Raw genomic sequence first — 21,335 nt, 5'->3', positions numbered from 1 at the left:
GCAAACACAGACCCAGAGCCTGGGTCACACCCTCAAAGCTGCAGGCTTTAAGTGAAAACACCTTAGCAGGTTATCTGACTCCAGCACCCAGACACCCAGCTCCCAATGGGTTCCAAACCCCAAATAAATCCGTTTTACTCTGTATAAAGTTATACAGGGTAAACTCGTAAATTGTCCACCCCCTATAACACTGATGGAGAGATATGCACAGCTATTCGCTCCCCCAGTATTAATCACTTACTCTGGGTTCACTAACAAACAAAAGTCATTTTATTACATATAACAAGTAGGATTTAAGTGGTTTAAAGTAATAACAGACAGAACAAAGTAAGTCACCAAGCAAAATAAATCAAAACCATGCAAGTCTAAGTCCAATACATTAAGAAACTGATTACAGGTAACTTCTCATCCTCAGAGATGTTCCAATAAGCTTCTTTCACAGACTAGACTCCTTCCTAGTCTGGGCCCAAATTTTTCCCCAGTACAGTTCTTGTTAGTTCCAGCAGGCACCTTAGGTGTTAAGCAGGGGCTTTCTCCTGCTCCACCTACCTTTTACAGCTTTGGCACAAGGTGGTAATCTTTTGTCTCTCTGGGTCCCCAAAAATGGAAATGTACCAGGTTTAAGATGGATTCCAGTATCAGGTGACATGGCCACATGTCCTGTGACACCCCAGCCTCCATTCATCCTGGGCTAGGCCACATATGCACAGGAAAGTTTGCAAGTAAACAGAGCCATTCACAGTTCATTGATCCTGAAGCACCCTTAATGGGTTCCATTTAATATGGTTACATCAGTAATACATGTTTACATCTTATTTTCAGACTATAGAAATAATACATTCAAACAAATAGGATGAACAAACTCAGTAGATGCTTTGTAATAATACCTTACAAGAGACCTTTTGCATGAAGCATATTCCAGTTACATCATATTCACATTCATAAGCATCTTTTCATAAAGCATATGCAGTGCAACTTCACAGGGAGAACAGGCCAGTGAATCAATCACTGTAACTGGCTCCTTGCCATCCCCACTCTCTGCAGCACTGTGGGGAGCTCTGCTGGGGCAGAAGAGAATCCAGCTGGGCCTCTCACTGCTCACATGGCTGGAAGGATGGTCCTGTGGTCCGGGCACTGCTCTGTGATTCAAGAGAGCTGGGTTTGATTCCCTTTCTATGTGTGACCATGGGCAGCCATTGGCTGTCTCTGAGCCTCTGCACAGGTGGATAATAGCCCTGCCCTTCCTCATAGAGGTGGCAGGAGAATAAATACATTCTAGGTGCTCAGATACTTTGAGACTCTAAGATCAGGGCTATCTCAAGGTATGTCTACACTTTGAAATTATGTTGAATTTATAGAAGTCGATTTTTTAGGAAGTAATTTTTTAAAGGTGATTTTGTGTGTCCCCACTAAGCGCATTAAGTCGGTGGAGTGCGTCCATAGTACCGTGCCTAGCATCGACTTCCGGAGCGTTGCTCTGTCAGTAGCTATCCCACTGTTTCCGCAGTCTCTGCTGCCCATTGGAATTGTGTGTTGAACGAGCAATGTCTGATGGAGCAAAAACATTGTCGCAGGTGGTTTTGGGTACGTGTTCTCAGTCACCCCTCCCTCCATGAAAGCAATGGCAGACAATCTTTTTGCGACATTTTTCCCTGCGGGAGTCATATTGCTTTCAGCAGACAGTGCAGTAGGACTTCTAACCGTCATCGTCGAACGACCACTTCCGCTGCCACTCTGCTCTCCTACAGAAGGCAAAGTCTTACTTTGACAACAAACAAAGAGAGAATACTTGGAAGGTTAAAAACCACGTAATGTTGTTATTGTATAAATCACCAAAACATGGGCTGTGTAACCAATAAATTGGACCCTTCTGAATCACTGATAAACTCAGTTCAGCAATGCATAAGATTAAAATAACAGGAGACAAGTGTAATAGAGACAAAATCTATCATATTAATCAGTTAATGTTGTATAGGTCATCCAGGTCACAGGATCAACTTCCTCCTCAGGACTTATGCGAACAGCATCCAACAGAATCGCAACAACTGGAGCCCAGAAAATTGCAATCATAAAATGGACATTAATATTTCTCATTTGCTGCACCCTTATAATTGCTCTAAGGGTAAGACTGAGCCAAAGTCACAAATTTGGGACTAAACTTTACAACCCCAGAAAACCAGATGACACAGTCGTGCTCAATTGCTTGAGCATGGAAAACAGAACATATCAACACAAAAGAAACGAACTATTATATTCAATCCAGAACTTATCCACAAAAAGAACAATTTACTGTTTATAATATGTATAACATAACCCAACTGTTTAATGAGACCCAGCATCAAAGTAATCAGCTGATCACTTTAAACAATGATCAGCACAGGGATCAACATTACGGTAAATTATATGCTCTGCATATGGAGAATACGTTGTAAACGCGATCACTAATGCATTAACAATCCTTAAAATTGGGAAAAGTTCCTAACTTCATTAAAAATGAACAACTATTCAGTTGGCAATGTCCGAAGTGTTTTCAAAAGCTGGAAAAGGAACAATCCACACATTTGGATTCATGCCAGCATTTGTCAGTGGGTGCTATGGCATATTGTATGTCTCATGTATGGTCTCATTAGCAGTATTTGACCCAGACGAGGATGTGTACAGGCAATTGGTTGCTGTCCATTCTATAGGTCACCTCGAAGACAACATCTATATAACACATTAATGCACCTCCCCTGGTGGTTTATCACATTCCAACTCAGACTTGAAAAGTGCCACAGATGGTGCTCTAAAAAGAGCCTCGGTACATCTGTAGGTGTAACGTGTTTGAAACAAACACTGTTCTGTGTGAACTACTGGGAGAGAGAGTACGGAATTCATCATCGTCATGCCTAATGAGGCTGACCAAGAGGGGTGACCTATGCTGGAAATAACCAATTTTGCATGGCTACCAACCAAAAAAAAAGGTACCAATATGGTCCCTTGGAGTGTCCTGTCACAGAACCAAATTTTTGTTTTATTCAATAGGGAATTAAGTTATTTCACCTATTCCCACTTTTGAAAACATTACTATTATTCAGCCTGACCCAGCCTATCATCTTTATAAAAATGGTGTTAACACTATTCCCATAAATACTTAACTACCTACATCCTACCTGTGTGACAGGGGTCATTGGTGCAAACCACCCCGTCAAAGGGGGGCATGTAGCCTATAGGACTAACCTGCTTGCATAGATAGATAGATAGATAGATAGATAGATTTTTATTTGCTCTATTGTATTAGGTTTATAGGTTTATATTAAAGTAAATTTGGCTGTAATGCAAGAGACCTACAGGCCATACCCTGTATGTTAAGCTAAAGCAAAGTTAGCATATCTATATTAAGATCTTTTACTCAGAAAGTTGACCTATATCTTGTTCAGAGGTGAAAGTAAGCTGGTCCGGTATGGTACGGCGTACCGGCAAGAGCCGGTATGCCGTGCCGGACCACACTGGCTTCCATGGTGGGGATTGAAAGGGCTCTGGGCTGCCCACGACTGCGGGCAGCCCAGAGCCCCTTAAATCTCAGCTGCGACTCCGGCTGCCGGGCTTGGGCTGGGATTTAAAGGGCTCAGAGATCCCTGCAGCTGTGGGCAGCCCAGAGCCCTTTGAATCCCGGCCATGGCTCTGGAGGCCGGGCTGGGGCCAGGATTTAAAGGGCTCAGGGCTCCCCTCAGCGGCAGGAGCTCTGGGCCCTTTAAATCCCTGCCCCGCAAAGCTCGGGTTTCCCTTCAGCGGCCAGAGCCCCGGGCCCTTTAATTTGCCCCTGAGCCCCAGGGGCTCCCAGCCACCTCTTCAGCTGGGAGCCCCTGGTTGATTTAAAGGCCCTGGGTCTCCCAGCCACAGCTGGTTCCCCAGGGCCTTTAAATCTTGAGAGGCCACGCCTCTTCCGGGAGAGGCCACGCCCCCGTCAGTACTCCAGCAGTACCGGTAAGTCCTGTAAGTTACGTTCATCCCGATCTTGTTACCTAAATAGATGAGTACCCACGCCTATGTCTATGACCTTTTATTTGGACCAATAGACAATGACGAATGGCATAGGGGCTTTTCCCACAGACTTAACAAGTACACCACAGGAGACTGATGTGTGTACATACCTGTCATCAATACGCACATACATACTAGCCTATGGGGTAAGTGTACCCTAAAATTTCTGTGGGTGAGGAATGAAATTTGGGCATGAGAGGAAGGATGTCCGGCATTTGCCCTATAAAAGAGGCAACCCACCTCAATAGAGTATCTTCTTCTTCTTCATGCTCTCCATTTTTCTTTATTTCCATTTCTCACTTACTTCTTCCACTCTATCTATCTACGATGAGTGCTACTATTTGTAGGCTATGCTTGTTCTTCTTAAATGTTAAGTTTCAAGAGAACTAGGCTAAGCTTGGTTTCCCTAAGTTCTGTTTTAAGGAGGCTGGGGGTGACTGTATGGCTCAAGTCATAAGCACTCGAAGGGAAGAGACTGAGTTGTCCAATCAGACCTGCTTGGTGATAAGCATTTAGCATGGATGGGGTGATGTTACTAGCTGGAAGAGTGGGACAATTGCGAGATTCCCCAAAGACAGGAAAGGACCTGGTTTAGAGGGTAGGAAGACGATATATCCTGGATTTATTGTGACAATCTTGATTCTTCTTGGCCAGCATCTATCCTTGCTGAGTGCCTATCAGCATTCAGAGGAGCAACTTGTTCAAGTTGCATGCAAGATAACAATCCACTCAAGCCAATGATTCACAGAGTCATAGAATTAAAGGCCAGAAGGAGCCATTAGATCATCTAGTCCAGAGGTTCTCAAACTGGGGGGCTGACCCCCTTGGGGGAAGTGTGGAATGCATCAGAGAGGGATGTGTGTGAGACGCTTTAGGGGGAAAAAAACCTCCCTGTGCACATTTTACCCACAGAAAAGAATAACTAGCAAAGCTGATTACTCCAGACAGATCTGGTCTTCAGACGGCACTGGGAATTTTGGAGGATTTCTATTAAGCTTGCACAGCTTTATACAAAATTGTTGCCATCTGCACATGGATATGTTTGCTACTGCACGGTATGTGCATTTCAGCAGAGGCTTTCCACCTGCCTCTCCCTCAGAACATAATAAAAGGTTGCACTGACAGAGTCCATGCCTGCAGTCTGGGTATGAAAGGGTCGAAACCTCCAGACCAGTCTGTGGCTGGGGTATTGTTCCCTTCAGCTACACTAACCAGCCCTCCCAACTCTGTGGGTTATTGTGACAGGCCCTGGCAGCACATCGCTGATGAGCCTGTGCTAGCAGGGAGCTGGAGAGGGTCCTAGAGCAGTTGGGGAAGCCCAGAAATTGAGGGTGGGTGGGCCTAGCTCCCAGTGGATCACTGAGATCTGTGCATAACTTTGGGGATCCTGGGTCCCCCTCTCCATTCCTCAGGGAGAAGGGAAGGAACATCCCCCCTAGAGCAATCTGAAGGAAATTTCCATCTAGGGAACTTCAGCCTCCTGGGTTTGTAATGCAGGAAAGGGAGTTGCTGGGGACAAATATGGTCTTATTAATTATTAATATATTTTATTTTATTTCAGTAAGATCAGAGTGTGACAGCATCATCACCACCATTTGGTCCCCCCTTGAGGTAGTCCTGTGACTAATCATAACCATATGAACAGTGATGACAAGCCCAGATTCCAGGAATAGAAACTGCAGCAAACTTGGCACTGCAATCCAGGTAGGATCACCATGCATCCCCTGTGATTTGGCCGCCTGCTGTTCACCTTTGGTTGTGATGGTGGTTAAAGTTCGTGCAAACTTAGCCAAGCAGCTGAGGTTCCCTGTTGGCCAAGTGGCCCCCAAGGAAATATGGAAGCATGCTTTATAAAGACAGTTGCCTCCCGATCTGAACAGATTCTGTCTGTGCAACCTCTCCGATGACTCCTTGTCCTTTATGGTGAAGATCTCTCATGTCAGCGGCTCCCCTTTTAGCAGGAATTGGGTACGTTGGCAGATTTCACTGTCTTTAAAAGGTGAAGTGAAGGGGATTTGGCTGCAATCCTTTTACATTTGCAAATGTTTTGTGCTGGGGCAGAGGACTCAGCTGGGCTGTCGGGGTGACTCAGTGAAGAGGCTGGAGGGCAGGCAGCGCTAGGTAGCTTCTGAATCTGTCCCCTACATCTGCCCATGCTCCACGGTGAGCTACTCAATGTACCCAGAAATCTGACATTCAAAGTGAGCTCCGAGTGTTAAAACCCCGATGCCCCATGTGACGATTTCTCGACGGGTCCCATTTCTAGAAGTGCCATGTGCTCTGGGCCCGATCCTGCCAGGGACTGAACTAAAGGAAACCCCCACGGAATATCAGTGACTTGTTCCTAAATAGCCTCAGGTTTATTTCTTCCTAGAAATTTAATCAGCAAATGTATTTTCATTTGAAAAGTTTTTATTCTCTGGGTCGATTGTGAAGGCAGGAATTCAGAGCCATGTTACTCTGTGGTAACAGGTCTGATATGGCATATTTCTGTTTTCTGACTGGCTGAGCGCTCTAGAATCTCTGCGCTGTAGAGACCCCTCCGAGTAACAGGGCAACCAGCATCGCTGCCCCCTCTCTGGTCTCTTAGTGCCAGGTGACCACCTTGTAGCCTTCCCTCTCATAGGGTGCAATCCCGCGATCTTCCCACCCTCAGACAGGACCCTGGGCTACAGCACATGGCTTAATGACTGTGATTGCCCAGCAGGTCTGAGTGGGTTCGGCTCCTGTGGTTCTTCCCTTTGGGAGCCTGTGAGTAGTGGAGAGACGAGTGACCAGCCAGCCTTCCAGATCCAAAATACTGTTCAATCTGAAGAGCAGGAATAAAGCAGAACATAGGAGAAGAAGCAGGGTTTAAATAGGGCTGTCAAGCATTTAAAAAAATCCTGATTAATTGCATGATTAAAAAATGAATTGCAATTAATCACGCTGTTAAACAATTATATAATACCATTCATTTAAATCTATTTGGATATTTTCTACTTTTTCAAACATAGTGATTTCAATAACAACACAGAATACAAACTCTCCAGTGCGCACTTTATATTTATTTTTTCTTGTGTAAAAAAAAACAAAAGAAATAGTAGTTTTCAATTCACTTAATTTTACAATTCACCTAATATAGAATTAAGTAGAAAAAAAACTGCACTCAAAAATAAAGCAGTGCAAAACTTTAGAGGTTTACAAGTCCACTCAGCCCTACTTGTTGTTCAGCCAATAGCTCAAACAAGTTTGTTTACATTTGCAGGAGATAATGCTGCCTGCTTCATGTTTACAATGTCTCCTGAAAGTGAGATCAGGTGTTCACATGGCACTTTTGTAGCTGGCATCGCAAGACATTTCCATGCCATATGCGCTAAAGATTCTTATGTCCCTTGATGCTTCAACCGACATTTCAGGTGACATGAATCCATGCTGATGACGGATTCTCCTTAATAACGATCCAAAGCAGTGTGGAATGATGCATGTTCATTTTCATCATCTGAGTCAGAGGCCACCCGCAGAGGGTTGATTTTCTTTTTTGGTGGTTTTTGGTTCTGTAGTTTCCGCATTGGAGTGTTGCTCTTTTATGACTTCTGAAAGCATGCGCCACACTTCATCTCTCTCACAGTTTGGAAGGCACTTCAGATTCTTAAACCCGGGGTCGAGTGCTGTCGCTATCTCTAGAAATCTCACATTGGTACCTTCTTTGTGTTTTGTCAAATCTTCAGTGAAAGTGTTCTAAAAATGAACAACATGTGCTGGGTCATCATCTCAGACTGCCATAACACAAAATATATGGCAGAATGCAGGTGAAACCGAGCAAGAGAAATACAATTTTTCCCCAAGGAATTCAGTCAGAAATGTAGTTAACACATTATTTTTTAACAAGCCTCATGAGCATGGAAGCATGTTCTCTCAAATGGCGTTGAAGCATTCAAATATCTAGCATACCTTGCAAGTAAATATCTTGCAATGCCGGCTACTGCAATGCCATGCAAAAACTTGTTCTCACTTTCAGATGACATTGTAAATAAAAGAGGGAGTATATTTCCAATAAATGCACACAAACTTCTTTCTATTAGTGATTGGCTGAACAAGACATAGGACTTTACATTGTTTTGTTTTTGAGTGAAATTATGTAACAAAAATAAACTATGTTTGTAAGTTACACATCCACGATAAAGCGATGAACTGAAAAATCTTATTTATTCTGTTTGTCTTTTTTACAGTGGAAATATTTGTAATAAAAATAATAATGTAAATTGAGCAGTGTACACTTTGTATTCTCTGTTTCTACTGAAATCAATATATTTTAAAATGTAGAAAACTTTCCTAAATATTTAATACATTTCAATTGATATTCTATTATTAAGAGTGTGAGTAAAACTGTGATTATCGTGATTAATTCTTGTGAGTTAACTGCGATGAATCAACAACAGTTTTAAAACAACAGTCTGTGCACATCTCTGACCCCAAGTCCTCGCACTCTGATGGGGACCCAAGCAGGCCAAAGGCCTTGAGACTTCCCCAGCGGTGTCTGAAGAGCTCCTTAGCAATAGCTGCCCCAGCTCTGCACAGACTCCCAGCGCTGGCATAACAAGCTGCATAACGGGGCTCGAGCCTGGAAATAGGCTCTTCCCAGCGTGTAGCTCTGGTGTTGTCTCTCAACCTCCCTGATGTACTTACTGAGAAATGGCTTTTCTTCCATTGTTCCTTGTCTTCCTGCTTGTTTTCCAGCAGCCCGCTGTTAAACTAAGATGAGCCGTACTGTTTTAACCCAATATATCCAGCAAATAAACATTCATAGATTCATAAATTCTAAGACTGGAAGGGACCTCGAGAGGTCATCGAGTCGTGTCCCCTGCCCTCATGGCAGGACCAAATACTGTCTAGACCATCCCGGATAGACATTTATCTAACATACTCTTAAATATCTTCAGAGATGGAGATTCCACAACCTCCCTAGGCAATTTATTCCAATAGTTCACCCAATGTAACTATACAGCAAACATCCCAAGAGCTGGGTTTAACATGCACATTCTTTATGGCAGTTCAGCTCCATGTCTGTCCCAATGTCTTTCCTCGGTTATATGGATTTTATGAATACTGGACAGAAACAGTCAGAGAGTAATAGACTGTTTTCATGTGACAGGTTTTGGAGTGGCAGCCGTGTTAGTCTGTATTAGCAAAAACAACGAAGCGTTGTTAGTTAAATAAATGTGTTAGTCTCTAAAGTGCCACAAGGACTCCTCGTTATTTTCACATGGGTAATGGAATTCCACATGCATCTGACTTTGAAACGTACTTCCTGCAATCCCTATTTGTGACTGAATAACAGGTGTTGTGGTTACTATGTACTAGTGTACTATGTACTACTACCAGTAGTGGCCACTGGGGATCTTCTGACTATGTCTACCTCCAATCAAAATTGATTAGGGCCCTCCAAATGAAAAGAGGTTCAAAACCACTGTATTAGAGAGTGAGAGCCCATGGAATTAATATTTCGTATCCTGACCCCAATGCCTGTTAACACTCCGGATACAGGCTACAGGCTGACAGAACAGAACCTAAGGAAAACCAGTCAGTTATTAACCCAGGGACAGAGGAGCTACTAGACTTTTGTTTGCTGACAAGTCACTGACTGAGGGCTGAGATGCAGGGATCTTTTCAGGTTCTGAAGAAATCCAGATGACAGATGCTGCATTTCAAGTCCCACCCTAATCTGAGAAATCAGCTCTGAAAGAAGATCAGAGGGGAAAGAATGGGTTGACATGTGTGTGCTAAAGTACAGATGTGCAAATGTTATGGCTTTTGCTTTAGAAAATATTTGAGAAGTATTCCACATATAAGTCTCTTAGTCTTTAAGGTGCCACCGGACTCCTTGTTGTTTTTGTGGATACAGACTAACATGGCTACCCCCTGATACTATTCCACGTACTGTTTGCAATGGGTTTGGGCAATTAATTCTTTGTTTAGTGAACAGTAGCATAATAATGTCTCCGAGAAACTGACAAGAAGCTCTTTCTAATACTTACATTTAGAACATAAGATCGGCGATACTGGGTCAGGCCAAAAGTCCATCCAGCCCAGTTTCCTGTCTTCCAATGATCCAGCCCAGTATCCTGTCTTCCAATGATCTAGCTCAGTATCCTGTCTTCCAATGATCTAGCTCAGTATCCTGTCTTCCAATGATCTAGCTCAGTATCCTGTCTTTAATGATTGAACTCTCTGGATTCAGTCAACGCTGGCCAGGCAAAGCACTTCAGATCCTTTCGGAGGGATTCTTAGGGGTCAGAGTGTATCACTGGGAGCATTTGATAAGGGAAAGTTAATAGAGCCCGGTTCTGATTGAATTTACACATGTAAATCTGGAGTGACACAGTTGAAGCCATTGTTATTAAAATCAGAACCTGACCCTGAGAATTTATCCCATGTGCTGTAAAGAGGCAGAGACATAATTTGGACTCTCATGAGTGGAGAAAATTAAATATATATATATATATAATGAGGTGATTAACCAATTTTTATAAATAGCTTCAATGCAGAACAGATAAGTACAATGACAGATTTCACCATGCACTTCTCATTGCATGAAACAATGGGATACACTCAGAAGTGGAGGGCCAGAAAAGGTGTCAGTGAGAAGGTCACAACTGTAAAATCACACAGGGCTAAAGGAGACTGCAGAACTCCCATCCACAAGTTATCAAGAGGGCCAAGAGTTTAGTAGGATTCAAAGAGGAACCGTATATTTATGTGGGTAACCAAAAACCCAATTACATTATTGAGGATTGTTTTAAAAAGTTTTGGAAGGACTATAAACCTTCCTTATGTACAGTACAAAATATGTGTAAATAGTGAGCGTCAGGAGAAAACATTCTCTGGGAGTAGGTCATCTCATAGCTTTCTATTGCCGGGCTTCATTTGTCTTCCTCTGAAGCATATCAAACTGGCCAGTAGATACTGGGCTAGATGGACTCCAGGTCTGATCCAGTCTGGGAGTGCCTTTCTTCTTATATGCAGTGTAAATCCAAGATTAAGTTTTTGCTGATCTTCCTTGAGCTTCTGGGACTCTCTAGAGATACACTGAGAGCAGAAAGATGTCTTGTTAAATATCATCTAATCTCCTGTTGTTTTTCCTTTCAGGAGGAAAGGTTCAAAACTTCTCGGCCCTCCCAGTACATGATGTCAGCTGTCAATGACACCAAATTCAACTCTGCAGTGTTCCTTCTCACTGGGATACCTGGGCTGGAAGATGTCCATCTCTGGATCTCTATCCCCTTCTGCTTAGTGTATGTTATTTCTGTAGTAGGAAATTCAGTCATTCTGTTCATTATAAGAACAGATCCAAGCCTCCATGAGCCCATGTACATTTTCCTTTCCATGTTGGCTGTCACAGACCTTGGTTTATCGATAGCCACCATGCCAACAACGTTGGGCATATTCTTGTTTAACGCTAGGGAGATCAGCGTTGATGCCTGTTTTGCCCAGCTGTTCTTCATCCACTCGCTTTCATATACTGAATCCTCCATGCTCTTGTTGATGGCCTTTGACCGCTTCATCGCCATCTCTAACCCACTAAGATATGCTTCCATTTTAACCCTGCCAAAAATAGCCAAGATGGGACTGGTGTGTGTGCTAAGAGGGGTTGCCATAGTGTTCCCACTGCCCTTTCTCCTGAAACGTTCCCAATACTGTCAAGCCAATGTCCTGTCCCGTTCCTACTGCTTGAACCAAGAGATCATTAAGATGGCTTGTTCGGATATCAGAATCAGCAGCATCTATGGCTTTTTTCTTACTGTCTCCACAGCGATGTTGGACTCGCTTCTCATCCTCCTATCTTATGTAATGATTCTGAAAACAGTGCTGAGCATTGCCTCCCATGCAGAGTGTGTCAGAGCACTGAGCACCTGTGTCTCCCACCTCTGTGCTGTTCTCCTCTTCTACATACCTGGGATTGGCTTGTCTATAGTACAGAGATTTGGGAATAGCTCTTCTCCCTTGCTTCAGATTCTCATGGGCTACATCTACCTGCTGGTCCCGCCCATGATGAACCCAATTGTGTACAGCTTGAAAAGCAAACAACTTCGTGCGAGGATAATCAGGGCATTCAAAAAGTGAAGGGTCAGTTCATTAGCTGGCTCCAGCGCTGGTTACATGAGACATGAAAAACATGGGCCATGGCAAGGACCACCTATTCCATCCTTATACCCAAGAAGACATGAAATACTATACCAGTGGCTATTAGCCAAGATGGTCACAGACTCAACTACATTCTCTGGATGTCTCTAAAACTCTGAGTGTCAGAAGATGGATACAGATGACATAGGATGGAGCACATGATATTGTGCTTTTCTGATCATTCCCTCTGAAGCATCTGCACTGACCATGGTCAGAAAACAGGACACTGGGCTAGATGGACCATTGGTCTGAATCAATATGACCATTTTTCTGTTCTTAAATTGTTTCTCTGGGTGATGGGCTTCTGCAGACAAGCCTTTTCCAGGGGATCTCTTTTAAATAGAGCTAGTGTAGCCACCCTCGCAGATATCAAGAGTAGGGTGACCGTATGTCCCATTTTGGCGGAGACAGTCCCTTTTTTAGCCACTTCCTTGTAACTTAAATGAAGGTTGCACTGACTGAGTCTATGGCTGCACTCTGGGAATGGGAAGGTCAAAATCTCCTGCCCAGTCTAGGGCTGGGTTATTTGTTAAGGGGCTTATTCCTTCACCCTCTCACTTCCCTGGTCCTTCTCGCATGAACAGAGAGCAACAATACCCGAAGTCCAAAGGCGCAAACAATTCAATGTATATTGGGGTGAACTTCCAGCAAGCAGGATTCCAGTTTCCTTCCTTAGTGTCCCCTTCCCAGCTTTGACAGCACAGAGCCTGGCCTATGTCCCTGTTCCTATTCCCATTTCCCCCTTTAGCAAAACAGGATCCCAATTCCCACCCCCCTTCCTGATTGACTGCAGACTATATAGTAAAAGTTGAGTTCTGCTTAGCTATAACTCAACCAATCATTGTACTGAAATTTAACCAATCCTAACATATTGTAACATGGTTATTTAATCAATTATATCCCACCACCTTAACTGGTTTACACCCAACAAAATTAATTATCCAGCAGACAGAAACAATCACAGAACCAGACAGAGACCATGCAAATAAACATACAAAACAATACAGAAGTGAGGATTTCACAACTACATCTATACAGACGTAAGGGTTTTCCAGCTCTGTCTATTGATAAGTGAGTTCTTACCAGACAGGATGCTATTAAACTAAGTTTCCTTTTACATCTTCTAGGCTCTTCCCTTTCTCTGGAGGTGATGGAATATCAGGGCAGGATTGTATTCCTAATAGCCCAATAGCACCTTATTTCAATGTGACTAGATTGGAATGTGAGGATGTGACCATACACCTCCCAGCTTATGGCTGTCTCAGCTGCTTAGCCGAAGAACCAGGCCTCAGACTGTCACAGTAAGAGAAGGCCATTACACAGACAGACAGCCTTCCCATCTCTGTGCAGCCCCACCCCCACCCTGTACAAGGCCCCTTCAGCAGATCCTGCAGGCAGAGGCTACTGTGACAGGCCCTGGTAGCACATCTCTGATGAACCTGTGCTAGCAGGGAGCTGGAGAGGGTCCTAGAGCAGTTGTGGAGGCACAGAGATTGTGGGTGGGTGGGCTGAGCTACCAGTGGATCTCTGAGATCTGTGCATAACTTTGGTGATCCCTGGATCCTGGGTCCCTCTTTTCATTCTTCATGGAGAAGAGAAGAGACCTCCCCCACAGAGTGATCCAAGGGAAATTTCCTTGTATGGAGCCTTGTGGACTCTCCCTTCCCTGGCCTGCACCCTGGGTTTGTAATGCAGGACAGAGCACTGCCGGGGAGAAATCTGGTCCTATATTATTATTATTTTATTATATTTCATTTTATATCAGCAAGATCACAGTTTTGAAAGCATCATCACTAACATTCGGCCACTCCCGAGGTAGCCATGTGATTAATCAGAACCATACGGACAGCAATGACAAGCCCGGATTCCAGGAATAGAGACTGCTGCAGGGCTGGCGCTGCAGTCCAGTTATGTAGCATCACAGGCCATGTCCCCTGTGATTTGGTCTCCTGCAGTTTGCCTTTGGCTCTGAATGGGGTTAAAGCTGGAACACAGAAAGCAAATCTGCAGAGGTTCCCTGATGGCCAAGTGGCCCCCAAGGAAATGTGCAGACAGGCTTCATATAGACAGTTGCTTTTCTGTCTGAACAGATACTGCCTGCTGCCCATGTAACCTCTTGGATGACTCCTTGTCCTTCAGCGTGAAGACCTCTGGTGTCAGCGGCTCCTCTTCTAGCAGGAATTGGGTACATTGGCAGGTTTTGGTATCTTTAAAATGCAAAGTGAAGGGGAAAGGCTGAAAGCTGTTTCCATTTGCAGATGTTCTGTGCTGCGGCAGAGGACTCAGCGGGGCTGTCGGGGTGACTCAGTGATGGTGCTGTAGGACAGGGAGCACTAGGTGGCTTGGGAACCCCTCCCCTACATCTACCTGTTCTCCACGTTGGGATATTCAAGCTACACACAAATCTGACATTCAGAGCGAGCTCGGAGTGTTAAAACCCCTATTAACTGAGTCAGGATTTCTCAAGGGGTCCCATTTCTAGAGGTGCTGTGTGCTCTGGGCCGATCCTGCCGGGGGCTGAGTGAGAGAAGACCCCACGGAATATCAGAGGCTAGTTCCCAAGTCATCTCATGTTTATTTGCTCCTGGAAATTTAATCAGAAAATTCATTTTCAAAGGTTTGGTTTTCTGTCTTGGTTGTGAACTCAGGAATTCACAGCTGCGCTGCACTGTGGTAACAGGTCTGATAGGGTTTATTTCTGTTTCCTGACTGGCTGAGGGCTCCAACGTTTCTGCCCTGTAGAGACCCCTCAGAGTTACAGGGCTACCTGCATCTCTGCCCCCTCTCTGGTCTCTGAGTGCCACATGTCAGGCGTCCTAGCCTTTCCCTCTCATGAGGTGGAATCCTGTGATGCTCCCACCCTCAGACTGGGCCCTGGGCTACAGCACATTGTGAATCGACTGTGCTTGCCCTGCAGTGCCAGTGAGTTCGGCACCAGTGGTTCTTCCCTTTGTGAGCATGTGCTGAGACCGGTGACCAGCCTTCTTGAACCAAAATAATGTTTAATCAAACAGCAGGAACAAAGTGTAACATGGGAGAATAAGAGGGTTTTCAAACAACAGTCAGCACACGTCTCTGACCCCAAGCCCTCCCACTCTGACAGGGACCCAGGCAGGCCAAGGGCCTTGAGTCTTCCCCAGCAGTGTCTGTGCCTGTCAGACTGAAGAGCGCCGCAGTAACAGCTGCCCCAGCTCTGCACAGGCTCCTAGCGCTGGCAAAACGAGCTGTGTAACGTGGCTGGAGCCCAGGAGCAGGGAATTCCCTGCTTGTAGCTCCACTGTGGTCTCTCAACTTCCCTTAAGCGCATCCTGAGAGATGGTTTTCCTTAAGCTATTACTTCCCTTCCTGCTTGTTTTCCAACAGCCTGCTATTAAAATAGGAAGAGCCAATACAGCAAACATCCCAAGAACTGGAGTTAACATGCACATTCTTTATGGCAGCTCAGCTCCGTGTCAGTCACAACGCCACTCCTGGGTGCTGCGTATTTTATTAATACAGTGAAGAGCGGGAGGGGAGAGAGACTGACTGACTCACTTTCATATGGGAAATGAGGTTCCATTTCCATGAATACTCATGCATTTGACTTTGAAAACTACTTCCTGCAAACACTCATCATGCCTGAGTAACAGGTGCTGGGGTTACTATGTATTAGAGAATGAGAGCTCAGGGAATGTAGAGTTTATATACTGATCCCAATGCCCATTACCACTCTGGAAACAGGCTGCAGACTGACAGAACAGAACCCTGAGGGGAACCAGTCAGCTATTAACCTAGGGGCAGGGGAGTTACTAGACTTTTGTTTGCTGGCAAGCCACTGACTGAGGGCTGAGACGCTGGGATCTCTCAGGTTCTGAAGAAATCCAGATGACAGATGCTATATTTTACACCCCACTCTAACCTGAGATATCATCTCTGAAAGACGATCAGAGGGGAATGAGTGGGTTTACATGTGTGTGTGTCAAAGTATAAACATGTAAATGTTATGCCAAAATTTTCATTGTAATATAAATATTAAAAAGACAAAACTTCATGACATGCCTGTATATCAAAAACCAGCAGCAGAGTTGTTGGAATCTCTACAGGAAGGAGCAGTGGTAACTTTACTGCTTAATGGCTTTTGCTTTTGAATGTTTTTCAGAAATACTCCACATACTGTCTGCAGTGGTTTTATGCTATTAATTCTTTGTTCAGTGAACAGTTGTATGATACTGTCATTAGGTAACTGAGGAGAAGCTGTTTCTAACACTTACATTCAGGGTCATGAACAAAATCCCTCTGCAATACCTGTGCAAGACAAGTCAAGAGAGAACACTGGGCTGTGTTTCAGCATAGAGCTGAGGTGCAAAGGCAGAACAATACCTGGTGTTGCAAGCCAGTTTCCCTTTGAGGATGCTTTTTTTATTGTTGCTGAGTACCTGTAAAGACATTTCCCTTTCCTGGTACAACATTATGTGACTTTGTGTTATGGGCAATGGGAATTTATTAGCTTTGAATTGATAACTTAATTCCTTTAACTCTTCCAGAAAAAAACCTTGGAATGACACAAGACTTTATACCAGTGTAGACATATTATCAGAGGGGTAGCCATGTTAGTCTGGATCTGTAAAAAGCGACAAAGAGTCCTGTGGCACCTTATAGACTAACAGATGTGTTGGAGCACGAGCTTTCGTGGGTGAATACCCACTTTATCAGATGCATGTGGGGGAAATTTCCAGAGGCAGATATAAATATGCAAGCAAGAATCAGTCTGGAGATAATGAGGTTAGTTCACTCACGGAGGATGAGGCCCTCTTCTAGCAGTTGAGGTGTGAACACCAGGGGAGGAAAAACTGGTTTTGTAGTTGGCAAGCCATTCACAGTCTTTGTTTAATCCTGAGCTGATGGTGTCAAATTTGTAAATGAAGTGAAGTTCAGCAGTTTCTCTTTGGAGTCTGGTCCTGAAGTTTTTTTGCTGCAGGATGGCTACCTTTAAATCTGCTATTGTGCGGCCAGGGACGTTGAAGTGTTCTCCTACAGGTGTTTGTATATTGTGGTTCCTAATATCTGACTTGTGTTCATTTATCCTTTTACGTAAGGATTGTCCAGTTTGGCCGATGTACATACCAGAGGGGCATTGCTGGCATATGATGGCATATATTACATTGGTGGACGTGCAGGTGAATGAACTGGTGATGTTATGGCTGATCTGGTTAGGTCCTGTGATGATGTCGCTGGTGTAGATGAACTGGGTGTTTATATGGGTTACCAGAAAATCTAATTACAGTAGTGAGGATTGTTTTTAATAAAGTATTGGAAGGGCTCTAAACCTTCCTGATTTACACCACAAAATATGTGTAAGTGCTGGGTGTCAGGAGGAAACTTTCCCTGGAAGCAGGTTATCTCACAGATGCCTATTGAAGGGCTTTTTCCACCTTTCTCTCCAGCATCGGAAACAGGCTACTGGGCTAGATGGAATACTGGTCTTACCCACTCTAGCAATGTCTATCTTCCCATCAGTGGTGTAAATCCAAGACTATGTTTTTGATGATCTTTCTTGAGATCCTGGGAGTCTCTAGACTTGCACTGAGAGCAGAGAGATGTCTTGTTAAATATCATCTAGTCTCCTGTTCTTTTTCCTTTCAGGAAGGAAAGTTGAAAACTCCTGGGACCTGCCCAGTACATTATGTCAGCTGTCAATTACACCAAATCCAACTCTGCAGTGTTCCTTCTTACTGGGATACCTGGGCAGGAAGACGTCCATCTCTGGATCTCTGTCCCCTTCTGCTTAATATATGTTATTTCAATAGTAGGAAATTCAATCATTCTGTTCATTATAAAAACAGATCCAAGCCTCCATGAGCCCATGTACATTTTTCTTTCCATGTTGGCCGTCACAGACCTTGGCTTATCGGTAACCACCATGCCAACAATACTTGGTATATTCTTGTTTAAATCTAGGGAGATCAGCCTCGATGCCTGTTTTGCTCAGTTGTTTTTCATCCACTCGCTTTCATACATTGAATCGTCCGTGCTCTTGTTGATGGCCTTTGACCGCTTTGTCGCAATCTGCAACCCCCTAAGATATACGTCCATCTTAACCCTCCCCAGAATAGCCAGGATGGGACAGCTGTTTGTGCTAAGGGCAGTGGCCCTAATATTCCCACTCCCCTTTCTCCTGAAACGGTTCCCATACTGTCGAGGTAATGTCCTCTCCCATTCCTTCTGTGTGCACCAAGAGGTCATGAAGTTAGCTTGTTCAGATATCACAGTCAACAGCATCTATGGCTTGTTTATTGCACTCTTAACAGTGGGGTTAGACTCGCTGCTCATCTGCCTCTCTTATGTGATGATCCTTAGAACAGTGCTGAGCATCACATCCCACATGGAGTCCCTCAGGGCCCTGAACACCTGTGTTGCCCACCTCTGTGCTGTCCTGCTTTTCTACACACCAATGCTTGGCTTGCCTGTGATACACAGATTTGGGAATAGCTCTTCTCACTCTCTTCAGATTGTCCTGGGATATGTCTACCTGCTGGTCCCACCCCTGATGAATCCAATCGTGTACAGCGTGAAAAGCAAACACCTTCGTGTGAGGATAATCAGGGTGTTCTTCAAGTGACAGGTCAGTTCATCACCTGGCTATGGCACTGGTGACTTAGGAGACAAAAAACATGGACCACAGGCCATCCTGGACCGTTACATCTGAGTTGATATGAGCTACTTATCTCCACTTTTTAGAGAGGTTCAGATGAGGTCTAAGCCCTGGCAGAATGGGAGATGGATGTCCCCACCCGCTGGTGAGGGAGGACAGTGCAATTGAGGAAGGAGACCAAGGGAGGCCTGACATGTACGAAGTAATTGTGTTTCTGGAGAGACAGGGGACTGGTGGGATTTTGGCCCATAAAAAGCTGTATCCTTGGCTGCACTGACTTCGGAATTCCTGTTGATACAGTTAATAAAGAGAATGGATGTGGCTATTGTTTCCCATTAGACCTGGCCTGTCATTTTCCTGGCTCTGGTTAAAAATTTACATGCCATGAAAAAAGCTGCAGAGCCATGATAAAATCTGTTCTGCAGTTGCAGTCTGGGCACTGCATGATCCATGAGCACTGCACCATCTGTGGACAGAGGCTATTCAAGGACCATGGACACCCACCCTTCCCCAACACCCTCAGAAAAGTGCTTGTGACTGAGTCATGTCAGAAACATGATTAATGCAGGAGCCCTGGGAGACGCCATTCAGGTCATTCTTCCCCCTGGGGCACCACCCTCTGCTCCTCCACTTCCCCCAGATCCCCGACCCTGCCCAGGCTGGAAGATGGAGCCTTGCCGTGGTAAGAGCTGGCCAGAGAGCCCTGATGTTCCACCTTCCCTGGGCAGGAGGGTCAGGGGACCCAAGAACAGCCCCCAGCCCGTGTTCCCACCACCAGGACACACCACAATTAAAGGTGTCTCAACAGTGTCCTGGGCTCCCTGGCCAGTTCTTACCACAACCCAGCTCCGGCCAGGCTGGGGACCGCACGTGAGGTGAAGAGAAGGAACATGGGGAAGGGCCTCAGGAGAAGGGGAGGAACAGGGGGTGGGTGCTCTAAGGGGAAAATGAGGAGCAGGGGATGCAGCATCCCTGAACTATTGCGGACCCCTGAAAGGAGGTCACTGGGGGAGGATGGGACTGGAGGGTAAGAGAGGCACTAATCTATGGCCCAGATTACTGTAGCATCTGAGGACCTCTCAGTCTGTAACATATTTATCAGTACAACACCCCGTGCTGTAGGGCAATGTCATTAACACCACTAGGCAGATTCCAAGACCAGAAGGCACCATTGTGATCACCTAGTCTGACTGCCTGTATAGCATGGGCCAGAGACCTCCCCTGAAATAACTCCTAGAGAAGAGCTAATGGAACAACGTCCTGCCTTGATTTAACAATTGTCAGTGATGGAGAATCAACCACGGCCCTTGATAAATTGTTTCCATGGTTAATTACCCTCATTCTTAAAAAAAAAAAATTACACCTTAGTTCCTTTCTCAATGTGTCTAGCTTCATCTTCCAGCCATTGGATCACGTTATAAATTTCTCTGCTAGACTGAAGAGCCCATTGTTAAATGTTTGTTCTTTATGTAGGTACTTACAGACTTTGGTCACGTCAGCCCTTAACAATAACACCCCTTTCTGTTAAACTAAATAGAATGAGCTTCTTCAGTGTATCACTCTAAAGCAGGTTTTCTAATCCTTTAATCATTTTCTTGGTTGTTCTCTGTCCCCCCTCCAATTTATCCATGTCTTCCTCCAACTGTAGGCAATAGAACAGGACACAGTATTCCAGCAGTGCTCCCACCTGTGCCAAATACCCATGGAAAATATCATCTGTGCTCCTGCTTGAGATTCCCCTGGTTATACTTCCTGGATTACACTGGGTTTTTCAGCCATAGCACACCACTGACCTCCAAGTCTTTTTCAGAGTCACTGCTTCTCAGGATTGGGTCCCCCATCCGGCAAGGATGGCCTGAATCCCTTGTTCCCAGCTGTAACCTTTACATTGAGCCATATTAAAACATATGTTGATGAGGCACAGAGGAATTAAGTGAGTTGCCCAAGGTCACAGAAGACGTCTGTGGAAGAGCCTAGAACTGAAGCCAGTTCTTTTGAGACCCAGGACAGCACTTTAAGCCCTGAACCATCCTTCCTCCCTGGGGCTAGTGACAGGTGGGAGCAGCTGGCAGCTCAGCATGCTGAGATTACCAGGAATCCTGGGAATTAAACTCCCATGAGATCACTAAACAAGAGCCCAAGAACAATTCCTTTTCCAGATGATAATGCTGTGTCATGCTTTCTCCTGAATCTATGGAGGGACAAATCCATCATCCAGGGTGCAGAGCACGGTCAGAGTTGGCAAGCAACTCCACATAAGCTCCTGAAGTGATGCAAAATGGGCTAATGTGACCCATAGGGACATAGGCCTGGACGCGACCTAGGTCAATGAGTCCAGTCCTCTTCTATGGCACGTGACCCTGGCATATTGTTCGGTGCATAAACCTTTGTAAGCAGGGTCTAAATGAGTTCCCCCTGACAGCTAGCTGGGTGTGGGAGAGACCTCAGGAGCAAACATTCAGCAGATAGTGGTGTTGCTCAAAGTGATCTACTGTGGCTGGTGCTGGGTTACAAAATC

General features: G+C 44.9%; 2 protein-coding genes across 2 annotated transcripts; both read left to right on the top strand.

Annotated features, from left to right (window-relative positions):
- The first annotated feature begins 11,190 nt into the window (after window positions 1–11,190).
- Window positions 11,191–12,126, top strand: LOC120395402 (olfactory receptor 51G2-like). Its single transcript, XM_039519766.1, has one exon. The coding sequence runs from the start codon at window positions 11,191–11,193 to the stop codon at window positions 12,124–12,126; it is 936 nt and encodes a 311-aa protein (XP_039375700.1).
- A 5,722-nt stretch (window positions 12,127–17,848) lies between these two features.
- LOC120395393 (olfactory receptor 51G2-like) lies at window positions 17,849–18,988 on the top strand. Its single transcript, XM_039519758.1, has 2 exons — window positions 17,849–18,787; window positions 18,904–18,988. Exon 1 carries the CDS (start codon window positions 17,849–17,851, stop codon window positions 18,782–18,784), a length of 936 nt encoding a protein of 311 aa, XP_039375692.1. The 3' UTR covers window positions 18,785–18,787; window positions 18,904–18,988.
- Window positions 18,989–21,335: the final 2,347 nt, after the last annotated feature.

This window comes from Mauremys reevesii, linkage group 1, assembly GCF_016161935.1.
Source record: "Mauremys reevesii isolate NIE-2019 linkage group 1, ASM1616193v1, whole genome shotgun sequence".
Classification (NCBI taxonomy): domain Eukaryota; kingdom Metazoa; phylum Chordata; order Testudines; family Geoemydidae; genus Mauremys; species Mauremys reevesii.
This window is presented reverse-complemented; position numbering and strand designations above follow the sequence as displayed.